This window comes from Vipera berus (assembly GCF_964194415.1).
Source record: "Vipera berus genome assembly, chromosome: 1".
NCBI lineage: Eukaryota > Metazoa > Chordata > Lepidosauria > Squamata > Viperidae > Vipera > Vipera berus.
Window position 1 is genome coordinate 131,744,015 of NC_138202.1, and position 24,286 is coordinate 131,768,300.

Consider the following 24,286-nt stretch of genomic DNA (forward strand, 5'->3'; position numbering starts at 1 on the left):
CACGCCCACCCAGTAGGCCATGCCCACCCAGGCCACACCCACCCGGCCCCCTGAGGGCAACCGCAATGCTGATGCGGCCCTCAATGAAATTGAGTTTGACACCCCTGACTTATGCCCTGGTCATTTCCAGATTGGACTACTGTGATGCACTTTACTTGGGGCTGCCCTTCAAGAGTATCCAGAAGCTTCAGCCAGTGCAGAATGCAGTGCCCCGGGAAATTATGAAGATGTCTATATTTAATTTTATATGTATTAACAGTATCAAGAATTGTATTTGCCCTGTATGGAAAAATGCATACCACCAGAAGAAGAGAGGACCAAGGAAGCACTGGATGATGTAGTATTGGACTAGACTGAGAAAGTTAATAGGTATCACTGAATTACTAATAGACCCAGACAACATGTTGCTTATTAAGTACTTATGATTGTAAAATTAGAAAATTAATACAATATTTATAAAAAAAATAGAAGGACTACTAGTGGAAAAGTCAGGCCTCTGATTTTTGGTCAGCTTGTCCTAATAGCTAATATAAAATCACATTTCTTGTGGGAAATGTTGACACTAAATATATATGCCTCACAATTCTTTGTTCACTCTGGTGCATGAATAGAAATATCAAGCACTTGAGCATTTTGTCTTCCAAAGAGCACATCTTTCCAGAAATTACGCATTAAGAACTGCTGGAACTAAGCAGAAGCTTTCATAATTTCCCAAAACTTTAGATTGCATGGAGATACTCTCTGAACTAGTTGCTGTGAAGATGTTTTGGGTGAGATTTTGCCATTATTTGTTTATACTTCCCCTTACAGTTTTAAGTATAAAGTGATTTGATCCGAGGCAGAATGATTGGCCCAAGGTCACCCAGCCAGCTTTCATGCCCATGGTGGGACTAAAACTCACTATCTAAATGCTGAATGGACTTTTGATTTGTGTTTCATATATATTCAAAAAGAGTGATGTGCAGTTATAGTTTAAATCTGGGGATTCCAGTTTTGAGCAGAGGAAAGGTATCCATTTAAGTCTCTGTGCATGTACATATGTGTATGGAAGTTCAAACTGCATTATAACTTGCAATAAAAAATTAACTTTGCATAAGAATGCCCATAGATGGCTAATTTAACCATAATTTATTCATCTTGCCTTCAATTCAGAATATGCACAGCAATGACTGCTCTGTAAGCTAATCACACAGGGTGAATTATCATATCAGTTTGCAATACAGTATGTCTCCTGAAAAAGGGACGTGGTGGCTCAGTGGGTTAGGATGCTGAGCTTGTCGATCAGAAGATCGGCAGTTTGGCGGGTCGAATCCCGAGTGCCATGTAACAGAGTGAGCACCTGTTATTCGTCCCAGCTTCTGCCAACCTAGCAGTTCGAAAGCACGTAAAAATGCAAATAGAAAAACAGGGACCACTACAGTGGGAAGGTAACAGTGTTCCGTGAGCCTTTGGCGTCTAGTCATGCCGGCCACATGACCACGGAGACGTCCTTGGACAAGCGCTGGCTCTTCGGCTTTGTAACAGAGATGAGCACCGGCCCCTAGAGTTGGAAATGACTAGCATGCATGTGCGGGGGAACCTTTACCTTTACCTTACCTTTATGTCTCCTGAAAATAACTTTTCTTTCTTCTCCCACTTAGCACAATCCAGAGGGATATTGTGTAGGAAGAGAGAGAACTACACAAGCAGTTCTGTGCTTTTTGAAAACATAACAGTTGGAAATGGAGAAAAATGAACACTTAATATCATACTTCTTAATTAAGAACTGTCACAAATAAAATTCATGCAGAATTGTTCTTTCTGCCTTTTTGACCCTACCTCATCAAGATTAAACACTTCAAAAATTAGCTATTTTGCAAGATGCTCACAACTGTTAAACCAATGGATGACAAGGAGAAGTTTGGGAGAAGAGGTTAAGCATTTGCATCCATTTAAATTGTTTTTGTTTTACAACTTCAGAAAATATATTGATTTGCCCAGGTGAAATGACTTTTTAAAAGCAACATGTGCACACAGCATGGGGAAACAAAATTGCAAACTGAATTCTTCTTAAAAATGTTTTTTCTCGTCCTTGGCACTTACTCCTTCACAGTGCTGAATACCAGGAAATAGCAGCCATGGAAGAGGAGGTAGAAACTTACCCTGACACACTATCCAGAGGCTGGTAGATGGCTCTTGTCATACTCCAGAAGCTAGTAATAGCAATAGCACTTAGATACTGCTTTGCAGTGCTTTACAGCTCTAAGCGGTTTACAGTTAGCATATTGCCCCCCAACAATCTGGCTCCTTCATTTTAGTGACCTGGGAAGGATGGAAAGCTGAGTCAACCTTGAGCCGGTCAGGACTGAACTCCTGGCAGTAAGCAGAATCAGCCTGTAATACTGCATTCTAACCACTGCACCATATATCACAATAATATAGGCTGTATGGGAAAGAAAAGGGAAAAAAAAAGATAAAAAGTCTAGGAGGTGGAGGGGGGAAAAAGAGGTGCTGAAGTGAATTAGAAGACAATGGGCAAAAAAGGAAAAAGAACCAAGGCAAAAAGACCAAGGAGAGAAGGCCATCATTTTCAGGCTAGAATAGTTCTATTTCCTCCAGCAGGTTGTGTCAGATGCAAGAAATCAGGAACCAGAATAGAGTTCAAAAGTACTACAAGTTTATTTCATGCTACCTATACACAAAGAATCTGATCTAACAACAGTCAAGGTGAACTGGTGCCAGATAAGTCAACAGAAGAGGGGGCTGGACCTAAGTACCTTATGGGGGGTGTAGAGACTCCAAACTGATGATGCATTTGACCACCACCACCCAGGCTCAGCCTGGTCATCTCCTAAAGATTGTCCCCTTTTCCCCCGCCTCTGCCATTTCTTCCCATTTCACCTTCCATCCTTTTTGGGGACCTGCAAATAGCTCCACAGGATGCAAGAAAAGCTGACTAGAATGGGTTTCAAGGCAGGAGGTTCATATGTTATTTTTCTCTCCTGATTTTTAAGATTTTTTAAAAATTAAACATGTTGAAAAAAAATCTTATTCTTTTCTCCAAAAATGTTAAAACAAAGTAAGAGTGCTTTGTTTGCCTTCAAGCAAACATTTCAATGCTTATAGATTTTTTAAAAAAAGAACTGTTAGTAGAACCATTTTGCAAACAAACACAACCACTTTTTCTAGTTAAAAAGATTCATGGGCCAAGAGGAATAATTTTAGTTTTCAGATGAATTCACCAAATTTATATGCTTTTACAACTCAATATCTATTATCTGGATAGAAAGTTATATTACCCTGGGTCATGCAAGCAGTATAATGTAGACATTTATCAGGAGTGGTAAACTAAAACAAATGAACAAAAGAGCTTAAATTGAACAAATGAACTAGTGGTAACATGCTTTGTGATATGTATTTATTGAGAAACTGTGAGTAACTACAGCTGTAGTGTTCTCAAATATTCCCTCTTTGTTTAAGACACCAGAAAACATTAGCATATATTTTTAATTAAGATATACAAAAATACACCCTATTGTTTTCTTAACACATTGAAAACATGTGAAAAAAATGCCTTGTATGCACTAAATATTAAAATTGCCTTATAACAATGTGTGGCAAACTGGCAATGACTGTGCTTTATTATAACAAAAGTTTCTCATCCACTTAAAAAGAGGACATGCTGATAACCTCAACTAAGAAACAGCGAAAGCAGTAATAAAAAAACCCCACAGCAAATGTGAGCAAATATTATAAATGGAATTCTGAATATCTGCATTCCAACAGGCAGACAAGCAAATACAGAACATGTAAGACCACAGGAATAAAATCAAACGTTCTAAAGATACTGTATGTATCTATATTGAAGTATACTTAATCTTCCTCTTCTGCCTTGAGAAGCTAATGCAAAATTTGTTCTCTGTGTTCTTTAATGAAGCCAATGGTTAACGCTGAAAACATTTGCATCTTGCACAAAGAAGTGGAGAAAAGCCTCACAGTTGGAATGATGCATTAGGTGTAGACAGGTAATGTTAGGTGTTCTGAATGACAGCTAACTGAAAGGAAAGCAACATGGAAAAATCTGAATGTGTTAATCAGTTTGGAAGAAGGTACATATTTTTTAGCCGTCAGGTGTCTCTTTGTATCTGTTTGTGTGTGTTTACCAGGAAGTCATCAGCTTCATAAATATTGAGTTTGTGTTTGTTAGAACTGGTAGAGAACCTTGTAATCTAACTCTCCTTTCTGACTATCCAGTTTCTAGCAACTATTTCTAGTAAGAGCAAATTTCTAGTAAGAGTAATGATACAAATAAACCTGAGTTGCAGAACACAGGCACTGATGTTTCATAATATCAAAGTCTACATGTGAAAACCACAACCTTTTACTTTTTCTGATAAATAAAGTGACACATTTTCCTTTTGGCATTCAGATTAGTGCTGCAAATAGAAATATGCAATGATTTCTTTCTGTCCTTCAAAAAAAAGCCATTCAGTACCAAATGAGCTTATGGTGAGGCAACCTGGCATGACAAAGGATTCATCTTTCACCACAGCAGGGTTAATGTAGGATTTTAGCCAACACACCAAGTGTGTTAACCAACTTGGTTGCAAATTGTACCTGCAGCTTTTTCTTATTCTTTCATTCTTGCTCTTACTGTTACCATAATGATCACAATAGCATACAACCCACTAAGAAAATCCACTGCTGCAAAGAAAAATAGGGAAATTGTCTTTCATTTTCTAAACAGGATAATTACATTTATCTGCTGAATTGTCAAGCTGTTGTGCCCAGACTCAAAACTCTATTAGTTTTATTTCAGGGAAAACTGTAATAATTTACTCTAAAATTGAGGTTTTCTGATCCGAATTTACAAATAACACTCAAGGGGAAAGACACAAAATACTTTTAATGGGATACCACTGGTCTGGAAAAAAACAAAAATTGAACATGGTAACTTGTTGCAAAGATGCCTTTGAGATAATTATAATTATCTATATTTAGTGTCTGTTTGACAAGAGAAGCCAATTAGACTCCAAGGGTACATCCCATCAGGAAACTTTGTGTGTGTGACTCTTGTACTTCCAGTAGGCCCCTTGCAGGTAAATCTTTACTGCTCCAAATGTACTTCATTCATACCTATATCAAGGGTGTCACAGAACACCAAAGATGCACTTTTGCTAGCTATATCGCTTGATGAAACAATTAGTATACTTATCCAGTTCCCCTCTCCTGATCATACGTTTACAAAAGAAATGGTTGATTCTAAAAGATTAGCTTCATATGGTATGTTCACATTCGTTGTTGGGCTATGCAACTGATGCTTTAACTTAAACTAAATCCAAGCACAACAGCCAACTAAAGTGCTTGTTAATTCAAGTTAATGCCCATAAATAAAACAAACAGGTGTCAGTCACACTGCTGATGAAACAAATCAAGAAACTATGACCTAATGTCACACTACATGAACATTAAAGAGTCTTCAACTGAGTGATTTCTCTCCTCTTCTGTTGATTCATTCTTCTTCTTCCTCTTCCTCTTGCCCCATCGTTTCCACAATAAGTTCTGCTGTACAAGTTGATTCTCCCAAACAGTTAATTGCCTTGCAAGTGTATTTGGCATCGTCATCCCCACAAACTTCAGAAATAGTCAAAGAGCAGTTGCCATCTTCGTCATAATCAATCTGGAAGTGTCGGGATTCCTTGATAGATTGCTCATCTTTGTACCAAATCACTTCTGGGTCAGGGTAACCTGAAAAATACCAGATATCAAAGTGAAGATATTTTATTTGTAAAAATGTTTTAACTTACTTTTAAGCAATAAGTGTTGAATATATATATATATATATATATATATATATATATATATATATATATATATATATATATATATATATATATATATATATATATATATATATATATATATATATATATATATATATATATATATATATATATATATATATATATATATATATATATATATATATATATATATATATATATATATATATATATATATATATATATATATATATATATATATATATATATATATATATATATATATATATATATATATATATATATATATATGGATGTTTGGTCATTCGGGTTTTTCCCCGCGTAGAACTAAAGGTGTAGGAGCAACGTTTCGACGAAATCCCATCCGTCATCATCAGGCTAGTGGCTTCAGAATAATCAGAGAAGCCATTGAGATAGAAAAACGCCCCCACAGCATGAACAAATGAGATGATACCTCTCGCCTACCAGCTATTTGGAAACCCGCCTTGATTGACAGACGAGTCCCAACCACCAAGAATGATACCAGACCCAAACTCATGATAACATCACATGACATCACCACCACACAACTATTCAAAAAGCAAATCCGAACCCACAATGATAACGAGGCACAACCACAAAACAGAAACCTAACTACAGCTGCAACATCAGCCACTTTAAACCCCTCCAAACCACACAATAAGCAAACTGACACCCACTATAAAAACATGGCACCACCACAAACACGAAGCCGAACAAAAGCAGCACAACTCGCCAGCTCAGGTCTAAGGCTGGCAGCTGAGACTAGCCCATCCACTCAAAACACACCCCCATCCAATCAGAACACACTTAATCCCCACCCAATCAGAGCACACCTCCACCCACAGAACACACCCCCTCTGGCAGTTTAAAAAAGAGGAACAAACAGCCACATGCTTCTCCCAGAAGAAGGAAGCTGAAGCCACTAGCCTGATGATGACGGATGGGATTTCGTCGAAACGTTGCTCCTACACCTTTAGTTCTACGCGGGGAAAAACCCGAATGACCAAACATCCACATACAAACACCCGCGAAAACCTCAGAAAACATATATATATGGGACGCGGTGGCTCAGTGGGTTAGGACGCTGAGCCTGTTGATCAGAAGGTCGGCAGTTTGGCGGGTCGAATCCCGAGTGCCGCGTAGCAGAGTGAGCGCCTGTTACTCGTCCCAGCTTCTGCCAACCTAGCAGTTCGAAAGCACGTAAAAATGCAAGTAGACAAATAGGGACCACTACGGTGGGAAGGTAACAGCGTTCCGTGCGCCTTTGGCGTCTAGTCATGCCGGCCACATGACCACGGAGACGTCCTAGGACAAGCGCTGGCTCTTCGGCTTTGAAACGGAGATGAGCACCGGCCCCTAGAGTCGGAAACGACTAGCACGCATGTGCGGGGGAACCTTTACCTTTACCTTTATATATATATTTATATATATATAGACAATCACTTGAATTTGCCATCAAAAAGTGCAGTTCAAACGGAGGTTTTAGAGTAAGTCCAATTCTAAGAAATTGCAGGCCACGTAATAGGATCCTGTGCAATCTTCTTTTTTTATATAAATATTAATTTTCTAATTTTACAATCATGAGTACTTAATAAACGTGTTGTCTTCGTCCATTGGTAATTCAGTGGTACTTATTAACTTTCTCAGTCTAGTTCCAATACTACACCATCCAGTGCTTTCTTGGTCCTCTCTTCTTCTGGTGATATGTATTTTTCCACACTGGCCAAATACAATTCTTGTTACTGTTAATACATATACAATTAAAGATAGACATTTTCATTACATTTTTCTGGTCCTATACATAATATCGATAGTGTCAGTTTGTAATATCTTTTCTAGCCAGAACATATCTCAGTTGTATTTTCACTTAAAATCCATTTGTTCATTCAATATCCTGTTTTTCCCACTTTTTAAAAATTTTAATTTCCCATTAATGTTCAAAATACCTCTATCGCTTATAATTTTCTCATAATAAATTATATTTGATTGAAGTATTTTTGGAAGAACACTCAGCCCATTTATATTCATTAAACAGCCTCCATCCTTCTCCTTCAGTTTTTCTTTTCATTTCTTGTTTGTCAATATTCAGCATTTCTCCTAACAGTTGTATCATCCATTTGATCAGCTCTTCTTCCTTATCCTCAAATGTGTTTTTTGGGTTACTAGTTCCTTCTTTCTAGTCATTGTCTGGATTTGTAAGTTTAGATTAGAAAATTGTTCTTTTATCTTATATGCGTTATTTTTAGTCCCATCATGAAATAAAACAATTGTATTTCGGATTGATTTCAACATAGAAAAAAATTTCTTTCTGAGATTCATTAACATTTTCTTGCTGGTATATGAAGCTGGGGGCTTCGGAGACAAGTGTTAAAGATGGTTTTTTACCATTTGTGGCTAAGTATGGAACACACATTTTGTTTTTGTATGTAGTCTTTATAGTCCAATAGGGTCTCCAACAGATAAGCAGCCCAAGAGTTTTTTCCCCCCTGCAGTCTGTAAAGTGAAAGTTTCCAAGAACAAGGAAGAGTCTTATCTAAGTCTGGGCTTCAAGCCAAGTTTCCTTTAAGCATATAAATTGTAGTGCCTTGATTCGCCATTAGATGTCATTGACACCATCTTCCAAGCCTATTTTACAGACTTTCAAATATCTTTTCTAAAAAAAAGTCTCAAAGGTACTTTTAGTCCCCAAATTTCAAAGCTATATATCTCTATTAATTCCAAATTGATCTTGTAGTTTTCTCTATTTTCCCCCAAAGCAATTAACTTGCCACTTTTCTTTTTCTGAGGAAGCGGGGCAAAAACTACCGTATCGAACGTGGAACACTGAGCCCCATCTTCCTGCATCCGTTACGCCACGAGCCACGATGCCTAACTGGAAGTTCTCAGGATCCTGTGGAATCTTCATAATCCAGATGCCCCACTTTAAAACTCGGCTCCCTTCAAATGCTGCATAGTTTATTAACAGATATGGGCATAAACTCAGTAAAAACAAGATAACTACCATGTGAAATGTAAAGTGGATAGATGTATGGTGGCTTTAGAGTGACTATATATGGTTTTAAAATGCTAACACTGCAATTTTATACTCACTTACCTGTTACATGTGTACTCAAGATTTCAGCCAGAGTCCAACAGTGACTATTCCATGATATGTCTTAGTTGTACAATTATAGTTAGAGACTCTAATGTCAATCAATGTATACATTTGTGGGTCTCCACTTCCTGTTAGTACACAATTAATTTGAAACAGGCAGATAAACACACAACATCTTCTTTACATGGCAGCCCTCTCAAGGTATGTCAAGGTAAACCAATAACTAAAAACCAGATTTGGTCTTTGCTATATGCGGTGGCTCAGTGGGTTAGGATGCTGAGCTTGTCGATCAGAAGATCGGCAGTTTGGCGAGTCGAATCCCAAGTGCCGTGTAGCAGAGTGAGCGCCTGTTATTCGTCCCAGCGTCTGCCAACCTAGCAGTTTGAAAGCACGTAAAAATGCAAGTAGAAAAATAGGGACCACTACGCTGGGAAGGTAACAGCATTCCGTGCGCCTTTGGTGTCTAGTCATGCCGGCCACATGACCACAGAGATGTCCTCGGACAAACGCTGGCTCTTCGGCTTTGAAACGGAGATGAGCACCGGCCCCTAGAGTTGGAAACGACTAGCACGCATGTGCGGGGGAACCTTTACCTTTACCTTATACTGAATAAAACTGTGTTTAAAATGGAATTCTATCTTGTAGCTCATCCAGAAAATGAGAATTAGAATTGGCAGATAAGATAACTCAAATTGCAAGAGGACAAAAAATACTAAAACACCAACACCAAAAGGAATGTGATAGCTGAAGATAGCTGAAGAAGAAGTCTTCTAAAATAATGAATAATACCTTCAATTTTACAGTCAAATCTAGCAGCACTGCCTTCCACAACTTCTATATCTTGAATTGTTTTAGAGAAATAGGGCTTCACATGAGACCTTTCTTCATCAACTGCTTCTAAGAGAGAGCTGGCTGTTTCATCTAGGAAAAACAACAAAGTTTTGCTTTATCACAGAACAATTGTCTGATAATAATTCTTACAGCCTAATAAATGACAAAGCTTGTCTTTCAGCCACAACATAGCATTTCACGGACATCTACTTTATATTATTTCCATGGTAATCATTAATGGCTGCTAATTTAGAATTCAAATAGGAATATTTTATTTCTTTTGGGAGAATACATGTGAGAAAGCACCATGGATACTGTGTACTAGATACATCCATGCAGTTCAAACATCAGTTGTGGTAATAGGACAACAGGAATAGCAATAGCACTTATATACTGTTTCACAGTGCTTTACAGCCCTCTCTAAGTGAATTACAGAGTCAGCCTATTGCCCCCCAACAATCTGGGCCCTCATTTTATTGACTTCGGAAGGATGGAAGAATGAGCCAACCCTGAGCCGGTGAGGATCAAACCCCTGACAGTCAGCAGATTAGCCTGCAATACTGCATTCCAACCACTGCATCACAATGCACATATATCATAGACTTGGAAGGAGCCAAATGTTTATTGAAATTAACTTCCTGCTCAAACCAGCCCCTTGCTTAAGCAGAACGTAAATTTAAAGTATCCCAGACAGATGATTATCCATTTTTGTTTGAAAACACTCAGAGAAAGAGGATGTATCAATTATCTGGGTTCTATTGTCAAATTACTCTATACTATCATAATTAACAACAAACAAAAATCAGAATTAGAATCTCATTTCCTGAAACTTTAAACCATTATCATATCTTACACCTTAAAGCAATGAAGGACAAATTGAAGCCTTCTATATGACACTTCTTATCATATGATACTTTTAAAGCACTTTCACAGTATCTTCTCAAGGCTAAACATTCCCAGTTCTTTCCACTTTTTTCATAGACCTTAACTCCTATCCCCTGATCCCCCTTGCTGCCCTTATTTAAACTTGTTCCAATGTGTGGTGCGGTTGCTCAGAAAGGAACAAAATAGTCAAGATTGGATCTGACCAAAAGTCATATAATGTTAATTTATTATTTCCTATTATTTGAAAGTTATATAACTGTTGATACAATCTGTTAAACAACTTTTTAAAGGCATACTATAGAGATGGTTTATATTCAGTATATAATCAACTAGCATTTTGGTATCTTTTTTACAGGTGCTACTACCAAGCTGACACTCCCCCATTCTACATTTGCATTTTTCTATTGCTTTTATGTGTGTCTCCGTTAAATTTCTTTTCCAATCTAACACATTGGCCATTTCACCCAATTCTGTTGCTTTGGACTTCAGTTTTCATAATCTTCTGCCATCGTGCTCAAAGATGGAAAGACTACAGTGGTATACCACTATATAGTACCTCCACTTCATATCAGAATTTCCATACCTCCAACTTCAATCTCTGCATTAACAGGGCTGGTTGGTGAACTTGAAGAGGACTTCCGTCCACTGAGGCCAGAAATCATTGCCATAGAAGACAGCCTTCCTATGGCACGAACAGCATTTCCTGTTTTCTGTAACATAACCAAGAAATGCTGATGAATTTATTCTTACTATACCTTATTTTTGACACATTTGTAAAATAAGAAGCAAAAGATTGGAGAAAAAATACAGTGGTTCTATTTAGTGCACTGAAAGCAGACTCTAGAGATGGGGGTCCAATAAAAGTTGACCCAGCGAATGGAGGGTAACAAGTGTCCAGTAAAGATTTCAACCATAGAACTCTTGGGCAAATTGCATTATGGGCTGGCAAGGAAATCTGTGAAGCAGCTGGATTTTTAGGAATTTCTTCTCTCACAGGAACAGAGGAAGGAATGAAAATCAAAAAGGGCAAATCAATATTGAATACCTGCACAAATGAAGGAAAAAGTTACAAGCCAAGTTTCAGAATGGTGTAATCACTATGCCTCGCTTTCCCCTTTGCTACAGCCATAATAGAATATAGAAAAAAATCTTATTAATTTGTTTAAAATAACAACAAAAAAACAACCTCTGAAGTATCTCAGGAGAATTTCTTATAAGAATTGCGAAGTATAAATTTGATCAAAGCCAACATGATCATTAATCTGTTACAATTAAATTACATATATCACTAGAAGAGAATATAAGTTACATGTATTTACTTTAAGGACAGGGATTGGAATATGGCAATTTAAGAATGTCCCTCCTTTATCCTGTACAGGTAGTCCTCAACTTATGACCACCACTGAGCCCAAAATTTATGTTGCTAAGTGTGACATCTAAGTGAATTTTGCCCCATTTTATGACTTGCCACATTTGTTAAGTGAATCACTGCAGTTTTTAAAATAGTAACACGGTTATTAAGTGAATGTGGTTCCCTCATTGACTTTGCTTGTCGGAAGGTTGCAAAAGGTATCACAGGACACTGCAACTGTCATAAATATGAACCAGCTGTCAATCATCTGAATGTAAATCACATGACCATGGGGATGCTGCAACGGTCATAAATGTGTAAACTGGTCATAAGTCACTTTTTCCAGTGCCGTTGTAACTTTGAACAGTCACTAAATGAACTGCTGTAAGTTGAGGACTACCTGCAAAAGATACATTGTTTTCTTAAACAAAGGGCCTTTTATTTCCATCTGTCTTCCAAATTCATGCACTTGAAGATAGAATGTACAAAGAATTCATTTCATATGTTCTTCATCGCTGTGTTTACCTGCCCCAACGATGCTGTTTCAAAAGGCAAGTGGACTTTCTTCGTTTTTTCTTGAAGACATTTCGCTTCAGTTCTGAATTGAAGAAGCTTCTTGGATGAGAAGTGAAACGTTTTCAAGGAAAAACAAAGGAAGTCCAGTTGCCTTTTGAAACAGCACCTTTGGGACAGCCATGACCTGGATGACTGAGAATCTCCGGAGCCACATGCGGCTCTTTCAGCCGTCTCCTGCGGCTCCCAGTCCTCTGCCATGTGCAGTCCCCCCACAAAAAAAAGTGGGACTAAAAAAGTTCAACCAATCAATTCAAATATGCAGGGTAGGTGCATATCTCGCCTTGTCTCCACTCTTCAGTCAAACCCTGTTCTGCGCATGCGCGCATGCGCGCATGTACACGCATGTGCACACATTTTTTGCGGCTCCCAGTTTTTCCTTTTGTGAGGGAACCCGTTCCGAGTGGCTCTTTCACTGTTTCAGGTTGCTGACCCCTGCCATAGACATATGTTACCTGCCATTTTCTTCTAGCCATGTATTTTTTCATCCTATCTTTGGAGAGTTTTTTGGCTTCCATGTGTTTGGTGTCTTTTTGCAGCCATGGATGCTGTAAGCACTGAGTACAATTCAAGCGGTCCCTATGAGTAATAGAGATAATAGCTATTATACTTACATAAATAAATCTTGGATTTTATTTAGCTTTGTATTTGACAATATGGCTCATTAGACTACAATTTTATTCAGTTGCAGTCTGGTATAGTTTGTTTCCATGTTGGGCATGGGACTTTATTTAATAAGTACATAAAAAGTGAAAGAAATAGATATAGTTTAATTTCAATTTTTTGGTTAAATCTTTTGTATGTTTACTTTATGTTTTAATTACATTTTTAATACTTGACTCATCTTTTGAAGTGTAAGATTAAAACTATTCTCAATGTCTCAGATGTTTTATTTCTAGCACTCTGTTAGACTAGAAAGTTTTATTTTTATTTATTTTTTATTTTAATTCCATTTATATCCCGCCCTTCTCCGAAGACTCAGGGCGGCTTACAAGCTTAGCAGTAGCCTTCATTCTATGTATATGCCTGCTTGTTAGGGCTTTCACACACACCCCCCAAGCGGCATTATTACAAAGTCAGCTTATTGCCCCCAACAATCTGGGTCCTCATTTTACCTACCTCGGAAGGATGGAAGGCTGAGTCAACCTTGAGCCTGGTGGGACGCGAACCTGCACTAATTGCAGGCAGCTGGTGTTACTTAAGGAGGCATTAGCCCACTGCTCCACCAAGGAGCTTGCTTGAGGGACAATCTTTTTACATTGGGATATGGCCACCCAGAGCCATAAGGGCCTCCAACGAGGGCTTTAAGTAAGCCATGGGATGGTTTCCAGTGATATGAATGATAGATCATTAAAAAATTAATTTTAATTCACAGAGGGATAAAAGATTTATGCCTTTGGAATAGTATGATAAAAAAATCTAAATTTAGCTCTTAAAAACCTGCTGTAAACTATTTGAATATTTCATTATTGTATTTCTTATTTCTTCTTCAGATGTATTTTATTACTTTTTCATATCTTTGGAGCAATAAAAATGGCAACTACCATCTTTTTCTTGGAAACAGTCTACTTTTGTTACCTATTAACACATTATTTGTCGCTACATTTTCTCATAACTGCTGTGCAGAAGCAAAGAAATCATGTAATGAGAAAAATATCTATTATTCATTCTGGGGGGAAAATCTTATGTTATAGATTACATCATATTTTTTAATTCCTATATCATGAGTGGAAATGCAGCATTTAGCATCTCTATGCAGCTTCCAAACTTCTTTTTGTAGGCCACCCAGATTCTCTGGATTATGCTACCAAAATTAAAGTAGGATTCATTTTGAAGCTATTTTGTAATCTCCACAAATCAACAACAACATGCGGAAAAGGTGTGAGTTTCAAACATGCACACAATTGTCCCTAGAGGTTTGAAGTTTGTTTTTTTTTTAAAAAATTAGATCAGTCAATGCAAGGTCCACATATAATATCACATTCACTGAACCCTACAATTGTAAAAGTCCTTGGAGGTCTTCTAGTTCAAACCCCTGCCTAGGACTGGGATCTAAATTAAACACATTAATTTAATTTAATTTAATTTAATTTATTAATATTTCTATACCGCCCTTCTCCCGAAGGACTAAGGGCGGTGAACAGGGCAAGAATAAAAAACACAGAATTACAAAAGTTAAAAAATGATTAAATTAAACTACATTTCATTAAACATTAAACTACATTTCATTAAACATTAAACTACATTTCATATGTAGTCACCCATATTAGGAATAAAATAATTAAACTACACATTGAAAGAAGCATTTTTGTGGGGATGCATCTATCTGCATATTTCTATGATTGCTCTCAGAAAAAAAAAAAAGTTTAGTTGTCCTAAATAGGTATGCTCATCGCTTGACTGCTTGTGTGGAACAATGCCAATAAATTACTAATCTGAGCAAACCTGAAATATCCAAGAAATTCTTTTCTAAATCAACTTCCCTTGATTTACAAGCTATGTGGGCATCAGTGTTCAGATGGAAGGCTTATGAGGCTAGCAACTATTTAAAGCAGTAATTTAAAACTACTGGAACATAACTCTTTTCTTGACCTGCTCCTTTGCAATTCCCACACAAGCCACTGTTAGCCAAGTTGAATGCTGATACATCTGGAAAGCAATGGACTAGAATAGGAAATGTTAAAAATATTCATACCTTATGAGTCATTACAAATTTATAGGGGAGAGTTGACTTTATTAATTGCATTTATTTATTAGGGTTTACAGGCCATAGTTTGGGATTATTAGATCAGTTCCGGAAAGGCAAAGTGAACATAGGCATGGGTCTAAATTCATCATGTACATTAAATCATTGCAGAAGTACCACAATAAAGATACCTGTTACGCAATTATGCTTGGGACAAACAGTATAAGAGGTTTCTCCAGGAGGTCCGTCATTATGCATTCATATTATTGTATGCAAACATTGTATGAATGTAATTTATATTTACTTCATATCTTTCTTTAGAAGGTTGTCTATGAAGTCTTTAGCATCATCTGATATCTCATCAAAAGCTTCGTCATCAAAGTCCCAGGTGCCTGAGGTAACATTGGCTAAAGTTTCATTGTCATTATCACCCATGAAAGGGGAAAGTCCACTGACCCTGAAATTTAAGATGAAAACAGTGAATGTTAACATTTACTTGAGAGTGTTGATACCCTCTGAAGGAATAAATTATTTTTAAAAGCATACATGGTTTGCAAATATGTAGATTCAACGATTACGTGCAAAAAGGCACAACCTTAGAAATACGTTCTCAAAAGAGTTGGACAGCTTGATAAACCAAATATTTGCTACACTTGAAGCAGAACTGATGTCATTCTCAATAAGATCTCAATATAACTCAATACTTTAAACCGAAGAAAAAATAAGGTGGGAATGTTTTTGAAATCTAAAGAAGCAGTAAACAAAATGAACAGTTCCATTATTTAGTCATTAGAGGGAGCCAGTAATCTAGAGGTCTTTTAAAAGAAAATCAGCATTTTTTGTTTTGTTTTAAACGGTACAGTATATTTATTAGTGGAAGGGAGCTTCTGATCTAAATGCAAAATAAAAACATTAATTTAGAATGTAGAATAAATGCATGTCATTACAAGCAACCCTTGACTGAACAATGTCTATATAATACTTAAGTTTGTTTTATTTGCAGAATAGTAGTCCTACTCTTACAGAATACGCAATGCAAATTTAGTTCAAAATATTGGTGAAAAAGTATGAGTGCTCTAGAATTATATGTGAAAATTTTGTTGCATGGTTTGAAAAAAAATCCAAGTTCAGTTCTACAGTATACAGTTATCACAAATGCTATTAAACAAAAAGTACTATAGATTTCACTATTTTATTGTGTAATGTGCTTTAGGAAACTTATTGAAACAATTAGGCTGGCAAAGTAGAAAAATGACATAGTAACGAACTCTCTCTCCAACTTCAGAAACACAACTGATCAGGAAATTAATTGGAAAAGGTATCTTCTGTGAACATGTTCAAGTTTAAAAAATCCCATCCTCTCCTTCATTGATTTCTCTTTGACACTGAACAGACTTTTTCCCTGATAAGCACTGAATCTCCAACTTGCTAAGCTCACTTCATTTTAATTGAGCTCACTGCTATATTAGCTTATTAATGCATTTTACCTAAGCCATTTTGAGTCATTTCAAGATAGAAAAGCTGGAAAACATAATAACTGCTAAACTTCATTTCAGAATATGAGTCAAAGAATGTCCCATCAATTCACTCTGGATCTACAAGACCATAGCATAAGTTACAAAGAATAAAGCTTTCAATTAATTGCTTTGAAAATAATGGTAAGAAAAACAATATTCCTTATCTATTTTGGGAAGGAATAGAGAGTTCAAGAATGGAATTTGCTGGCATGCCTCATGGAGTATCTTCATTTTTTCCACAGATCTCTGTAACCTTGATCTGTGATCTCTATTTTATTCAATAGTGAAACTATCTAATAGCAAAACAGAGCAGTATTTGTTTATGGAAACTATTTCCTTTCTGCAGTCTCATTGTCAAAATGAAAATGAACAGCAACCTTTAAGGAAAAAGTAATTTGGAGATGAAGGTATGCAGTTACTTAGAGCTAATATTGAGCTGTATATTGGAAAGGTTTTTTCAGCTACTTAGACTCAGCATCTTCTTGGTATGGTATGCATAAACTCAGGCATACCTTAAAAGTCTCTGACAATTCTACTTTTACCGGGCAATTACAAAATGATGTGTTGCCCTTTCAATAATGCTAGAATGAAATCAAGGTAGCCTCAGCTCTTCTTCCAAGATAGTATATGGAGAAACTCAAGACCTAAGAAGTAGACATATTTCTGAGCTTTCAGCTTGGTACTCTACAGAGTCCACAACAGTTGTATGAGAAGGGTCTCAGAGAGTGTGGGTACTTTTTCCCCTGGACATTCTACTCTCGTGTCAAAAGATCACTGTGCAAAATGTGCATTCTATAAAAACTCTTGATATGTATAAGTTTGTATTAGCTCAATGCAAATTGAAAAATTACACTACTCTTATTTACCAAAAAAGTAGTGCTGTTTGGGGATCAGCCTGTTTTTTGCCCCCAAAGCAAAGTATTTATAATCCCTTACCCCATCTTTTCACTTATGTTTTTAGGAAATCATCCACCTTTCCTTGCACAACATAAAGGATGTGGAAAAATTAGTATGCATACTTAACTACACAAAAACTCTGGATTTTTCCCAACTGAAATAGAGTAATGCAGTTTTACTTCTTTGACCTCCCTTACTATTTGCTGACCGATAATATTTGTTTCATTATGTTTTATCCTTGAGCTCATAAGCTTAAAGTGTAAGCTTCATTATTGTTCATCCAAAAAAGCATATAATGGCTCATTACATGCTAATGTAACATCTAGATGTGATTTTCTGCTAGAAAACTGTAATCTAAAAGTTCCTCTGGAGGTAGAAAACTAATATTGGCTTCAATCATTTTAATTCGTGAATGGAAGGTCATTTCATTTTCCCTGACTAGGATCTACATTTTAGAAAAGTTTTTAGTAAGATTTCCTTTCATTCGCTGGCTCCAGGAAGGAAGTTACTTCTTCCTTTTCCATAACAAGGCCAGTCTCCCCAAAAGTTGAGAGAGTAAAGAAACATGTTTATAAATTTTATCAAGACCCTGAGGAAAAGAGGTCTATCTCAGTTCAAGGGCATCGGGAATAAAGTGGATATGTCATTTAAGTGGAAACAAAATGTCTCAAGATTCAATTACTTTGCAAACTTATCAACTAGCTCTAAAACTGGGGTGTCAAACTGCTGGCTCGTGGGCCGGATGTGTCATGCCAAAACCACGCCCACCCCATTGCCGGCAATGGAAAAAAAGTCGCGTTATGTCGCGACACATCACGTGACATTGCGAGTTTGACACCCCGGCTCTAAAAGAAGCATTAATGAATCTGGGCTGCAAAATTCCATTCAATCACTAGCTGGCAGAAGTAGATGTTTCTGTACTGTATACTGCCATCTAATGGACATCTATATTACTGCAGCCCAAACTTACTACCCTGCAAGACACCAAATGACACCTGATGGAAACATTCAATGCAGAGAAAATAGAAAAAACCCTAAAGCACAGGTAATTATGAAGGAACCAGAAAAAAAATTATATATAAGTATAAAAAGTACTGAAAAGCACATCTGTAAAGTTGGAATGAAATATTTGCTAAATATTATTCTACAAGTATTATTTATAAAGGGACGCGGTGGCTCAGTGGGTTAGGACGCTGAGCTTGTCGATCAGAAGGTCGGCAGTTTGGCGGGTCGAATCCCGAGTGCCGCGTAACAGAGTGAGCGCCTGTTACTCGTCCCAGCTTCTGCCAACCTAGCAGTTCGAAAGCACGTAAAAATGCAAGTAGAAATATAGGGACCACTCCGGTGGGAAGGTAACAGCGTTCCGTGTGCCTTTGGCATCTAGTCATGCCGGCCACATGACCACGGAGATGTCCTTGGACAAGCGCTGGCTCTTCGGCTTTGAAACGGAGATGAGCACCGGCCCCTAGAGTCGGAAACGACTAGCACGCATGTGCGGGGGAACCTTTACCTTTACTTTATTATTTATAATCCCAACAGCACACTAATGCATATTAAGAGCTAAAATAAACTTGAGGAGAGGGCGAAACAAATGAAAGCAAAAGTCAGAAAAATAGTTTAAAATTAACAGAGACCAGAAAGAAGGGAAGCAACTAATTCAACATTGGAAAATGATGAAATATGCTACGGAATATAAATAAATACTTCAGCCTATAGTAATATGAGAAAACAAAACATTAGCGTAAACTGGAAAAGGCAGACGATTTGGAAGATGTTTTTATCTAGGCCTAAGAGTCATGGTCTCCTGGTTTCTAGGTCAGTGCCTTCATCACTAAGTCAAACTGGCTCTTTAATAAATGCATTAATGAACAATAGCTGATGTCCTGCTGTGATTTAACAACAAAATATAAATTTCATACATTCAGCTTAAGGAACTGCTTTGCAGATAACAAAAGGAAAACTTTAAAGGAAGAATTAAATTTTTAAATATGAAATTGTGAATCAGGAAAGAGACATTCTCATATACATGATAATGAACACAATAATTTTGTGTATGGATGATTATTTCTAATGTCTATTGTATTATGTCTCAACAATTTCACAGAGGTTAAATGAAAATCGAACTTTTGTATCCTTGAAGTCAATAGGATTCAGACTCAGTTTAAAGGTAGTTTTAGGCAACTGTAAAATTCAATTAAGACTAAATGGAATAATTTACATATTATGACTAGGATAACAACATACGGTATATCCTTCCATAAGTCTTGAAAGGACATTAACATTACTTACAAAATGTGACCTAATTAAGTTTTTATATTCTGGGAAGTTTTTATGTTTAAAGAGCATGAATGTACATTTAAGGGGAAATAATCTCAAATAAAACAGTTCTGCTGTATATAGATATGCTTAGATTGATGTTTTCAGAAAGGTAAGGATCTAGAATGTAAGCAAACAGAATGAGATATTTTAAGTGTTTGAATCAATAAATTACTTACAAGATGTAGCAGATGACTCCTATGCTCCACATGTCCGTAGCATAGCCAATAGGTTCATAATTTATAACTTCTGGAGCCACAAATTCTGGTGTTCCAAAGAGGACCTTCAGAGAACCTGCATTTTCTAAGGTTACAGAGAAGGTTAAGCAAATTTGTAACCTGAAATCTAAGCAAATTCTCCCCAAGTTTCAGAATTAACGTAGAAAAATAATGTTAAGGCAATCTAGGTGGAATACAGACGCAATTAGGAAAGTGATCCTTGGCTGAGTACCCAAATTTACAACATTAGTCTCTACACTCCTCTACAGTTTTATATGGAGAGTGGAATGTCGAGAAAAGATTCCTTCCTTTTTTTCATGCCCCTTCCCTATACAAAATGCTTCTAACCCATTATATGTACTATTCCTGCAGAGCGTGTGAGTATGCATATGTAAATTTATCTACCCACTCACCAATACAGTAATATGAATTTGTACATATTACAGATAAAGAAGCTACAGATGTTCAGATGTTGTACAATTCCCATTGTCACTGGCATAGGCCACGTAGGCTGAATATGGAAATGGAAGTAGAAATTTTAAAAAAATACTGGAAAGTCACAGTTCCTCCATTCTCTTACATGGCTGACATTCCCAGACAAAGTTAAGAACTGCAGAAGTTGGATTACAAAGCTCTACTACAGAGAGGGCCTCCTCAGGGTGCCACCGGTCAGAGAATGTCGACTGGTGACCCCCAGGGGGAGGGCGTTCTCTGTGGGCGCGCCAGACCTTTGGAACCGCTTACCGGTTGAGCTCCGGATGGCTCCCGACCTTCGCTCCTTCCGACGTGATCTAAAAACCTATTTATTTGAACAAGCCGGCCTGGTCTGATGGGTTTGGGGTTTTAACATTGATTTTAACTATTGTACTGCATCGGGCACAATTATTTAATGTTTTTTAACTTTTGTATCTTGTATTTTTGATATTTATTGCCCTGTACACCGCCCTGAGTCCTTCGGGAGAAGGGCGGTATAAAAATCAAATAAATATAAATATAAATATAATGCTAGTTTAAATTATAGCAAAATATGAGAGGTTAGCTGCATTTGTTTTCTAATGGCTATAAATAAAGTTTTGTGGTTAATAAGAAAAAGTTCAAAATCCTCTCTTGGTTATGATCCAGAAGAGTAGACTGAAAAAATGCCTGATATTGTTTTATTCATCATTTTCTAACAAGCTAAGCCCAATTCTGAGATCAGGATAACAGAAAAAAGGATGAAAAGAAATTCTAGAAGCTTTACCAAACTAGTACTAGGTAGAATGAAAATTCCAGGAGTTATAAGCCCAACATACCTGGGCCTATAGAGTTGACATCAACCTTTCCACCTCAAACTGGGAAAGGCCAGATGACAACATTTGTCTTGGAGTAGGAGAAAACTAGTTTGCATTCAATGAAGAAACAACGTGAGTAAGAAACCATCTGCCAGTGCTATATCTCCAGAGAATTTCGGAGATTATAAGTATGGTGGTACAGTTTCTATAGAAAACAGCATAGAACTGCATTTATTGAGATTCTAATCTATCCCCAATTAATTTCACACATATTAATTCTTCAGTATAGTATGTTCCATCTAATGTCTTTATTAATCTGTGATTTTATCAAAACATATCCCTTTCTAAAAGCCTGTTTCATGTTTTTATTAAAACACAGGTTGGCACAAGATTCAAAAGTTCAAAAAGGTGAAATTAAAAAGTAATTACCCTATAATCAAAATGTAGTTTAGGGGATTTTAATAAAAATAGTTCTGACTGGGATCATAAATTCTGCTTCCCTGATTCTGCTTAAAATTATGATTATTTGCCACAGATATTTATTTCAGTTTGTGAAATCTAGACATCAGGCATTATTGTTTGGGGATCAGTCAAAGCCTACACAATGACTTCTCTCAAGCTCTAGAATTTATGGATATAATCATCTTCTGATTGATGATAGAAGTATTCTATCATCAAGCACTGCATTTATCTGAAGGGTCCAGTGTAATGGATCTCTGGCAAGCTATAATGCTAATTAAGCCATACAGAAAATGGGACAAGCCAGTTTTCAATGAAATAGTGGTTCCAAGTACCAAATAGTGGTTACAATTATTATACATTATAAAAATACACCGTACCTGACAGTTTTTAAGATAACTTAGAAATTTTACCTAATCTTCGTGCAAGTCCAAAATCAATCAGCTTGATTCTTGTACCGGTTTTGTTGACACACATAATATTTTCAGGTTTCAAGTCCAAATGGACAATGCCTTGTTTATGAATGAATTGTACACCTTCTGAAATCTGTTTCATGTATTTAATGCATTCCCTCTCTGTCAGTTCAAAGTCCTCATCAATGATTCTTTCGAAGAGCTCTCCTCCAGAAACACTAAAGCAATATAACAAAGAAAAAACAGACTTTATAGACATTCTTTACATGAAGGAAAGTCAGATCACCTAACTCTGATTATTCTGGAGGACTAAGATGGTATGGGGAATAGGAACAATGTAATGTATCCATGCACAAACATTCATTTGTCCCAACATTAAACCTTTTGAACATTTCAACCTCTGTTAATACAAGAGAAAGTGACCTTGGAAGTCTTCTAGTCCAATCCCCTACTCAGGCAAGAAATCCTGTTCTGTTGTCAAATCTCTTCTTAAAAGAGAAGAGCACACACAATTTCTGGAGGCAAGTCATTCCACTGATTAATTATTCTAACTGTCAGGAAACTTCTCCTTAGCTCTTGAGTGGTTCTCTCCTTGATTAGTTTCCATCCACTGCTTCTTGTCTTGCCTTCAGGTGCTTTGGAGAATAGGTTGACCTCCTCTTCTTTGTGGTAGCCCCTTAGATATTGGAACACATTGCAATAGTGAAAGAGTACTGGGGTCTCTTCAGGAATTCGTATTTCTAATGTTTAGATTTCATTTAGTTCATATTATTCAATATGTTCTAAAATACATTTTAAAACAGATGTTTGAATAAAACTTTTAGGGAAAAAGATACCAACAAACAACAAACTAGAAATGAATTAAAACAGTGGAGGAAATTGTATACTTTGGGAAATGGTGAAAATATGCTTCATTAAATAGAAATGTTTTATTGCAAAGCTATTCACATTCAGTATAGGAATTTTTAATTTTCATCACACTCTGAACCTCACTGATTTGATGTTTCACAATATTTTTTGAATTAAATATTGTTTTTACATTCTAGAACAAGGGTGTCAAACTCAATTTCATTGAGGGCCGCATCAGCATTGCGGTTGCCCTCAGGGGGCCGGGTGGGTGTGGCCTGAGTGGGCATGGCCTACTGGGTGGGCGTGGCTAAAGTGCGTATGGCCTACTGGGTGGGCATGGTCTGCTCTACATCGTTTGCATCAAGGGTGCCTATGGGGGCCTGGGCAGGAGTGGGACAGATCTGAGGGTCTCTGGCAGGAGGAGGGTCTCTGGGCCAGGGCCAAGGCAGTGGGGGCCTTTCCCTCACTGTTTCCAGGATGGCTTTGTGGGCCACATGAAACCACTTCGCGGGCCGGATCTGGCCCCCGGGCCTTGTGTTTGACATGTCTGTTCTAGAACAAGTGCACAACCGAAAAACAGTTTTCTCAAAATTAAATAAACTGTCCATCAGTGCTGATAAAAAGACTTCATTTTTAAATAATGATCTCAAAAAGTGTATAATCCAAATATATAAATTAATCATACTTCACTCAACATTCGGTACACTTACAGATAAGAATCTTAATGTAACAGCACAACCAACATATTCACTGAATTGCTGGGGTATAATTCTTGCCAAGGGCGTTTCATTCTGTAGGATCAGTTATAGAGATATCAAAATATCGTTTTAGTGGTTCTCAGCAAAACGAATGATGTTAAACTTCTATTGAGGTGGGAAAAACATTTTTCCCACATATGGTATTGAACTTAAAAGAAAACAACAGCAGTGAAAACTTGGATCTGCAAATCACTTTTGCAAAAAGGAAGAGTTAATGAATCTGGCTAAGTACTGTTTACACACATTTATTTATTTATTTATTTTGTTTAATGTTTATCACTCCTCTCTGTTTATAAAATATTCAAAGACGCTGACAGCAATTGAACAAGGAATGTTAAGACTTTGTATTGGTGGTGTTTTAGGT

The 24,286-nt window shown here is 36.9% G+C and overlaps 1 protein-coding gene across 5 annotated transcripts in view; it reads right to left on the minus strand.

The window, feature by feature from the left end:
- Window positions 1-2,634: 2,634 nt before the first annotated feature.
- MYLK (myosin light chain kinase) overlaps window positions 2,635-24,286 on the minus strand; it is a 195,133-nt gene continuing 173,481 nt past the window's right edge. For all 5 annotated transcript variants that reach the window (XM_081315205.1, XM_081315201.1, XM_081315202.1 and 2 more), the window contains 7 exons: window positions 22,316-22,533; window positions 20,134-20,257; window positions 15,529-15,681; window positions 12,994-13,117; window positions 11,198-11,324; window positions 9,688-9,819; window positions 2,635-5,727 (listed from right to left, as the gene is read on the minus strand). In XM_081315205.1, the coding sequence (XP_081171331.1) occupies window positions 5,492-5,727; window positions 9,688-9,819; window positions 11,198-11,324; window positions 12,994-13,117; window positions 15,529-15,681; window positions 20,134-20,257; window positions 22,316-22,533 (1,114 nt within the window). In that variant the 3' untranslated portion in view covers window positions 2,635-5,491. The remainder of the gene's footprint in view (window positions 5,728-9,687; window positions 9,820-11,197; window positions 11,325-12,993; window positions 13,118-15,528; window positions 15,682-20,133; window positions 20,258-22,315; window positions 22,534-24,286) is intronic.